At 43.9% G+C, this 8,749-nt stretch overlaps 1 protein-coding gene across 1 annotated transcript; it reads right to left on the bottom strand.

Annotated features, from left to right (window-relative positions):
- Positions 1-7,889: 7,889 nt before the first annotated feature.
- Positions 7,890-8,498, bottom strand: LOC118888341 (cell division cycle-associated protein 4-like). Its single transcript, XM_036839309.1, has one exon. The coding sequence runs from the start codon at positions 8,496-8,498 to the stop codon at positions 7,890-7,892; it is 609 nt and encodes a 202-aa protein (XP_036695204.1).
- Positions 8,499-8,749: the final 251 nt, after the last annotated feature.

Genomic DNA, 8,749 nt, shown 5'->3' with positions numbered 1-8,749 from the left:
TGTTTTAGCTATTCGGGGTCTTTTGTGTTTCCATACAAATTGTAGAATTTATTGTTCTAGTTTTGTGAAAAATGCCATTGGTATTTTGATAGGGATTGCATTGAATCTGTAGAATCCTTTCGGTAGTATAGTCATTTTCACAATGTTGATTCTTCCAATCTAAGAACATGGTATATCTCTCCATCTGTTTGTATCGTCTTTAATTTCTTTCATCAGTATCTTATAGCTTTCTGCATAAAGGTCTTTTGTCTCCTTGGGTAGGTTTATTCCTAGGTATTTTATTCTTTTTGTTGCAATGGTAAATGGGAGTGTTTCCTTAATTTCTCTTTCAGATTTTTTGTCGTTAGTGTTTAGGAATGCAAGAGATTTCTGTGCATTCATTTTGTATCCTGCTACTTTACCAAATTCATTGATTAGCTCTAGTAGTTTTCTGGTAGTGTCTTTACGATTCTCTATGTATAGTATCATGTCATCTGCAAACAGTGACAGTTTTACTTCCTCTTTTCCAATTTAGATTCCTTTTATTTCTTTTTCTTCTCTGAGTGCTGTGACTAAAACCTCCAAAACTATGTTGAATAATAGTGGTAAGAGTGGGCAGCCTTGTTTTGTTCCTGATCTTAGAGGCAATGGTTTCAGTTTTTCACCATTGAGAACAATGTTGGCTGTGGCTTTGTCATATATGGCCTTTATTATGTGAGGTAAATTCCCTCTATGCCTACTTTCTGGAGAGTTTTTATCATAAATCGGTCTTGAATTTGGTGAAAAGCTTTTTCTGCATCTATTGAGATTATCATATGGTTTTTATCCTTCAATTTGTTAATATGGTGTATCACTTTGATTGATTTGTGTATATTAAAGAATCCTTGCATTCCTGGGATAAACCCCACTTGATCATGGAGTATGATCCTTTTAATATGCTGTTGGATTCTGTTTGCTAGTATTTTGTTGAGGATTTTTGCATCTATGTTCATCAGTGACATTGGCCTGTAGTTTTCTTTTTTTGTGACATCTTTGTCTGGTTTTGGTACCAGGATGATGGTGGCCTCGTAGAACGAGTTCCTCCCTCTGCTATATTTTGGAAGAGTTTGAGCAGGATAGGTGTTATCTCTTCTCTAAAGGTTTGATAGAATTCACCTGTGAAGCCATCTGATCCTGGCCTTTTGTTTGCTGGAAGATTTTTAATTACAGTTTAAATTTCAGTGCTTGTGATTGGTCTGTTTATATTTTCTATTTCTTCCCAGTTCAGTCTCGAAAGGTTTTGCTTTTGTATGAATTTGCCCATTTCTTCCAGGTTGTCCATTTTATTGGCATATAGTTTCTTGCAGTAATCTCTCATGATCCTTTGTATTTCCACAGCGTCAGTTGTTACTTCTCCTTTTTAATTTCTAATTCAGTTGATTTGAGTCTTCTCGCTTTTTTTCTTGATGAGTCTGGCTAATGGTTTATCAATTTTGTGTATCTTCTTAAAGAACCACCTTTTAGTTTTATTGCTCTTTGCTATTGTTTTCATTTCTTTTTCATTTATTTCGGGTCTGATCTTTATGATTTCTTTCCTTCTGCTAACTTTGGGGATTTTTTGTTCTTCTTTCTCTGATTGCTTTAGGTGTAATGTTAGGTTGTTTATTTGAGATGTTTCTTGTTTCTTGAGGTAGGTTTGTATTGCTATAAACTTCCCCCTTAGAACTGCTTTTGCTGCATCCCATAGGTTTTGGGTCATCGTGTTTTCATTGTCACTTGTTTGTAGGATTTTTTTGATTTCCTCTTTGATTTCTTCAGTGATCTCTTGGTTATTTAGTAGTGTATTGTTTAACCTCCACGTGTTTGTAGTTTTTACAGATTTTTTTCTGTAATTGATATCTACTCTCATAGCGTTGTGGTCAGAAAACATACTTGATATGATTTAAATTTTCTTAAATTCACTAAGGCTTGATTTGTCACCCAAGATATGATCTGTGCTGGAGAATGTTCCATGAGCACTTGAGAAGAAAGTGTATTCTGTTGTTTTTGGATAGAATGTCCTATAAATATCAATTAAGTCCATGGTGTGTAATATTTCATTTAAAGCTTGTATTTCCTTATTTATTTTCATTTTAGATGATCTGTCCATTGGTGAAAGTGAGATGTTAAAGTCCCCAACTATGATTGTGTTACTGTCGATTTCCCCTTTTATGGCTGTGATCATTTGCCTTATGTATTGAGGTGCTCCTATTTTGGGTGCATAAATATTTACAATTGTTATATCTTCTTCCTGGAAATATCCCCTGATCATTATGTAGTGTCCTTTTTTGTCTCTTGTAATAGTCTTTATTTTTTAATTTATTTATATTTTTAAAAAAATTTATTTATTTATTTATTTATCTTTGGCTGTGTTGGGTCTTCGTTTCTGTGCGAGGGCTTTCTCTATTTGCGGCGAGTGGGGGCCACTCTTCATCGCAGTGTGCGGGCCTCTCACTGTCACAGCCTCTCCTGTTGCAGAGCACAGGCTCCAGACGCACAGGCTCAGTAGTTGTGGCTCACGGGCTTAGTTGTTCCGCGGCATGTGGGATCTTCCCAGACCAGGGCTCGAACCTGTGTCCCCCACATTGGCAGGCAGATTCTTAACCACTGCGCCACCAGGGAAGCCCCTAGTCTTTATTTTAAAGTCTATTTTGTCTGATATGAGAATTGCTACTCCAGTTTTCTTTTGATTTCCATTTGCATGGATTATCTTTTTCCATCCCTTCACTTTCAGTCTGTATGTTTCCCTAGGTCTGAAGTGTGTCTCTTGTAGACAGCATATATATGGGTCTTGTTCTTGTATCCTTTCAGCCAGTCTATGTCTCTTGGTTGCAGCATTTGATCCATTTACATTTAAGTAAATTATCAATATGTATATTCCTATTACGATTTTCTTAACTGTTTTGGGTTTGTTATTGTAGGTCTTTTCCTTGTGTTTCCTGCCTAGATAAGTTCCTTTAGCATTTGTTGTAAAACTGGTTTGGTGGTGCTGAATTCTCTTAAATTTTGCTTGTTTTTAAAGGTTTTAGTTTCTCCATCGAATCTGAATGAGATCTTTGTTGGGTAGAATAATCTTTGTTGTAGGTTTTTCCCTTTCATCACTTTAAATGTGTCCTGCCACTCCCTTCTGGCTTGCAGAGTTTCTGATGAAAGTTCAGCTGTTAACCTTATGGGGATTCCCTTGTATGTTATTTGGTGCTTTTCCCTTGCTGCTTTTAATATCTTTTCTTTGTATTTAATTTTTGATAGTTTGATTAATATGTGTCTTGGCATGTTTCTCCTTGGATTTATACTGTATGGGACTCTGCGCTTCCTGGATTTGATTGACTATTTCCTTTCCCATTTTAGGGAAGTTTTCAACTATAATCTCTTCAAATATTTTCTCAGACCCTTTCTTTTTCTCTTCTTCTTCTGGGATCCCTATAATTCGACTCTTGGTGTGTTTAATATTGTCCCAGAAGTCTCTGAGATTTTCCTCAATTCTTTTCATTCTTTTTTCTTTTTTCTGCTCTGCAGTAGATATTTCCACTATTTTGTCTTCCGGGTCACTTATCCATTCTTCTGCCTCAGTTATTCTGCTATTGATTCCTTCTAGAGACTTTTTAATTTCATGTACTGTGTTGTTCATCGTTGTTTGCTTGCTCTTTAGTTCTTCTAGGTTCTTGTTAAACATGTCTTGTATTTTCTCCATTCTATTTCCATGCTTTTGGATCATCTTTACCATCATTACTCTGAATTCTTTTTCAGGTAGGCTGCCTATTTCCTCTTCATTTATTTGGTCTGGTGGGTTTTTACCTTGCTCCTTCATCTACTGCATAGTTCTCTGTCTTTTCATGTTGTTATCTTACTGTGTTAGGTGTCTCCTTTTCGCAGGCTGCAGGTTTGTATCTCCCGTTGTTTTTGGTGTCTGCTCCCAGTGGGTGAGGTTGGTTCAGTGGCTTGTGTAGGCTTCCTGGTGGAGGGAACTGGTGGCTGTGTTCTGGTGGGTGGGCCTGGATCTTCTCTTTCTGGTGGGCAGGGCCACATCTGGTGGTGTGTTTTGGGGTGCCTGTGTACTTAGTATGATTTTAGGCATCCTCTCTGCTAATGGGTGGGTTTGTGTTCCTGTCTTGCTAGCTGTTTAGCATGGGGTGTCCAGCACTGGAACTTGTTGGCCATTGGGTGGAGCTGCATCTTACAGCTGGGACGGATATCTCTGGGAGAGCTCTTACCGACTGATATTACTTGGGGCTGGGAGGTCTCTGGTCATCCAATGTCCTGAACTCGGCTCTCCCACCTCGGAGGGTCAGGCCTGATACCAGGCCAGAGCACCAAGACCCTGTCAGCCACATGGCTCCAAAGAAAAGGGAGAAGAAAAGAAAGAAAAATAAATAAATAAATAAAAATAAATTATTAAAATTTGAAAAAATAATAAAAAATGAAGAGAGCAACCAAACTAGTAAACAAATCCACTGGTGATAACAAGTGCTAAAAACTAAACTAATAGAAACATAAAAATCAGAAACAAATCTGTCACAGACAGCAAACCCTCAGTCTACAGTTGCTCTCAAAGTCCACCGCCTCAATTTTGGGACATTTCATTGTGTATTCAGGTATTTCTCAGATGCAGGGTACATCAAGTTGATTGTGGGGATTTAATCTGCTGCTCCTGAGGCTGCTGGGAGAGATTGCCCTTTCTCTTCTTTGTTCTCACAGCTCCTGGGGTTCAGCTTTGGTTTTGGCCCCACCTCTGCGTGTAGGTTGTCCTCAGGTGTCTGTTCCTCGCCCAGACAGGAAGGGGTTAAAGCAGTGGATGATTAGGGTGTTCTTGCTCACTGAGGCCATGGGGAGGGAGAGGTATGTTAGTCATAACTGCAATGCGGGGCGAGCAGTGGCAGAAGCCAGTGTGACGTTGCAACAGCCTGAGGCATGCCGTGTGTTCTCCTGGGGAACTTGTCACTGGATCATGGGACCCTGGCAGTGGCAGCTGCACAGGCTCCCGGTGTGGAGGGGGGGACTGTGGATAATGACCTGTGGTTGCATACTTTATTCTTGGTGGCAGCAGCAGCAGCATTACCATTTCATGTCTTTCTCTGGGGTCTGAGCTGATAGCCGTGGCTCACGTCTGTCTCTGGAGCTTGCTTGGGTGGTGCTCTGCCTTCTGTGGGCACATGGGGAAGGAATCCCTTCTCCTCACGCACCCCGAAACAGTGGTGTCTTGCCTTTTCAGCAGGTCCAGACTTTTTCCCAGACTCCTTCCTGGCTAGCTGTGGTGCACTAGCCCCCTTAGGCTCTCTTCACGCAGCTAACCCCAGTCCTCTCCCTGGGATCTGAACTGCGAAGCCTGAGCCTCAGCTCCCAGGCCCCACCTGCCCCAACAGGTGAACAGAAAAGCCTCTTGGGCTGGTGAGTGCTGGTCAGCACCGATCCTCTGTGCAGGAATCTTTCCGCTTTGCCCTCTGCACCCCTGTTGCTGGGCTCTCCTCCATGGCTCTGAAGCTCCCCCCCCCCGCCGCCTAACCCCCATCTCCGCCAGTGAAGGGGCTTCCTAGTGTGTGTAAACTTTTCCTCCTTCACAGCTCCCTCCCAGACGTGCAGGTCCCGTCCCTATTCTTTTGTCTCTGTTTTTTCTTTTTTCTTTTGCCCTACCCAGGTACATGGGGATTTTCTTGCCTTTTGGGAAGTCTAAGGTCTTCTGCCAGCATTCAGTAGGTGTTATGTAGGAGTTATTCCACATGTAGATGTATTTTTGATGTATTGGTGGGGAGGAAGGTGATCTCTACGTCTTAGTCCTCCGCCATCTTGAAAGTCCCTAGATTAAGATTCTTGAAACATCACTTTGACCTCCATCCAATCAGAAGAAGGTCCACAAGCTGATCATGTACACTGCAACCCTCATCCCTAATGTTACCTTTAAAAACCCTTCCTTGGAAGCCATCAGGGAGTTTGGGTTTTTAGAGTATTTGCTGCGCATTCACCTTGCTTGGTGCCCTGCAATAACTGCTGTATTTTCCTTCACCACAACCCAGTGTCAGTAGACAGGCTTTGCTGAGTGTTAGGTGAGTGGACCTCAGTTCAGTTTGGTAACAATTATATTATTAAATGGTCATCTAAAGGAGAAGAAACTCCTGTGTAAGGAGTTTGACAAAACTGAGACATACGTGTACACACACACACACACACACACACACACACACACACACACACACACACACACAATGGAACTAAATGGATTTACAGATATCTTGTGTCTACACTAATGAGAGTAATTAAAATTTAGATTGCTTACTATTGTGGGTGAAGCACTATGCTAAGCTCCATGCATAATCACTAACTCTCAAAACTGCCTTGTAATACAGATTTTAAAAATTATCTATTTTTTTCACATGAGGAAACTGAGGCTTATCAAGTAGAACTTGGCCAAGGTTGTAGATATATTAAGTATCAGAGCAAAATCCACCTCCAGGTTTCTTAAAGTCCAAATGACTGGACACACTGTAGGTATCTGAAAAATCAGGTAATATAATATTTCTCAATTCAATGTTAATCACTTTATTTCCTTCCAGTATAAGTTTTTTTGGTTGGATAATTTTTTAATAAAATGAGGTGCACACCACTGATATTAAGAATAGCATATGCGCAAAAGAAAACAACCCTTTGGGCTAAGGGCTGGAGAAGGAAGAAAAAGCATGAGAAATGGGAAACGTGGGGTGGGGGTGGGAGAGAGTACAGTCTTAGTTGTAAACAAGTGAAAAAGATCTAAAAGTTGTGGGCGGACTCAGTGCCTGCGGCAGGATCACAAGGCACACACACCACCCAGCCAACCCCACTGTCAACGACCCTCAAGACTGAGGGCCCATAAATGACATGTGTACAGATTTCTTTAATCCTAGGCTTAAATTTATGCCAACATTCTCCAATCCAGTGGTGCACTGACACATGCCTTTCCCAAACACGCTGGCACATGGGCCCAGCTGACCCGGGTCCAGCAGCCCAGCCAGGCAGGGGCACGCAGAGGGCGGCATCTTCGGGAGGAAGGTCAGCTGTGCTGGGGAACCCACACAAGAGGGGCCCTGAGTCTCAGACCCTCTGGAGGCACTGGCCAAGACACCTCAGGGCGTGCATGATCTCCAGGTAGACCGTACCTGACCTTCGGCTCTGAAGACACATACATAAATGGGCATAAATAAAACCCTCCAAAATCTACACTGAAGTCTAACGGAGACGTGGCTCGCACAGCAGATCTGATAAAGGCACCGCCGTGCAAGGCCTTCAACTCTGACCTCGCTCTGACCGCAGCAGTGCATATGGGCAAGGCTCACACCCGAGTCTAAAGTGGAAATCACCATGTGTGGACACTGCAGACTCAGGGCAGTGATGCTTGTTGGAAAAAGAACAGTGTTTGTTAAACCTTAAAAAAAAATGAAATACACCAACTGCAACTGTTTAGGTTATAAAAGTTTCTAATGTAGCAGCAGAGGATATTTATAGACAAAATATATTTTTAAGAAAATAGCTAAAAAAATCAAAAGTGATAAAATTATAAAATTTTAAAAATATATCTTAAGACAAAATATTGCCCAAAACATATAAAACTTAATTTTAGAAAATTCACCTGTCTAAAGTTGGATGAGGCTGGATGAGGAGAAGGGCGCTGGCATCCTCTGGCGGGGCTGTAGCAGGACACAGACAAGGGCCCAGGGCAGGCGCGATGACCGGCTGCGGAAAAGCCTCCCAGCGGGGAGGGAGGGAGAGAGAGGGGAGCGGGCGAGATGCTGTTCTGGGTCGTTCTCCTAATCTCAGACAAACCAAAGGCCAGCCCCGGCTGCAGGGTAGCGGGCACTCACACCCCCAGTGCGCCAGCTGTTTTCGTCGGCCTCACAAACACATCTGCTATGTGCCCCAGTCGCGGCTCAGGTCTCCACCAGGATATCCACCACAAGGTCCAGCCCGTCCTGGATCAACTTGGCACCGCCCAGCATGCCAGTCAGCACAGCGTCCAGGTCGTAGTAAGAGACGTCCACGTCGGAAAACAGTTCCTCTACTGCACCGGGGCTTTGACTCTCCAGTGTTTCAAATATCTGATCGAGCGACTTATGAAAGCTTCCTCTGTTTTCTCGAGGACCGTCCCTGCCCCAGACGCCACCCGGAGAGCCTCCGGGAGCCTGTACCGCTGGGACCACTTGGAACTCAGAGGCCAGGTCTCCGGGGTCAGGGGCCGGGTGCACCCCCTCCCACGCGCAGCAGCACAGGATCTCCGTGGATACTAGGAGGTCGCGCGACGCCCGCCCCGCGGTCTGGGGCACTGGCACGCACCATCTCCCATCCTGGGTCATCTCCTCTTGAATCTGCAGGTCCGTGTTGGTGATGAGAACTGAACGGCACAGGTTGGGCTCCACCAGCACGTGGCACAGCTGGAGCTTGACCAGCGACATGTCCAGGAGTGACTGGCGCTGCAGGCTGTAGGCGGGCGCGGCCTCCTCGTCCTCCGCGCGCTTCCTCTTCAGCCCTCGAGCAAACATCCTGCCATCTATGGAAGGGAGCAGCCCATGGGCAGTGCCCAGTCACCCAGAGGCTGTGTCGGCGGGTGGGGTCGCGATGATCTCAGAAGGTGACCTGTGAGGGTTCCTCCTCCTCCTCAGACATCTGGCAGCTCGCATCCACTCCGCTTGCAGCGCCTCCGCCGAGGGAGGGGCCGCCGGGGAGGGGCCTCCAGTATAATTTTTAAAAGTATCTTTTAAGTGTTTGTAAACATCTTGATAGGGAAAAAAAT

The sequence above is a fragment of the Balaenoptera musculus genome, chromosome X (assembly GCF_009873245.2).
Source record: "Balaenoptera musculus isolate JJ_BM4_2016_0621 chromosome X, mBalMus1.pri.v3, whole genome shotgun sequence".
NCBI lineage: Eukaryota > Metazoa > Chordata > Mammalia > Artiodactyla > Balaenopteridae > Balaenoptera > Balaenoptera musculus.
This window is presented reverse-complemented; position numbering and strand designations above follow the sequence as displayed.

Coding starts and splice junctions, on each gene's coding strand:
- LOC118888341 (XM_036839309.1), bottom strand. CDS start 8,498: ATGTTTGCTCGAGGGCTGAAGAGGAAGCGCGCGGAGGACGAGGAGGCC.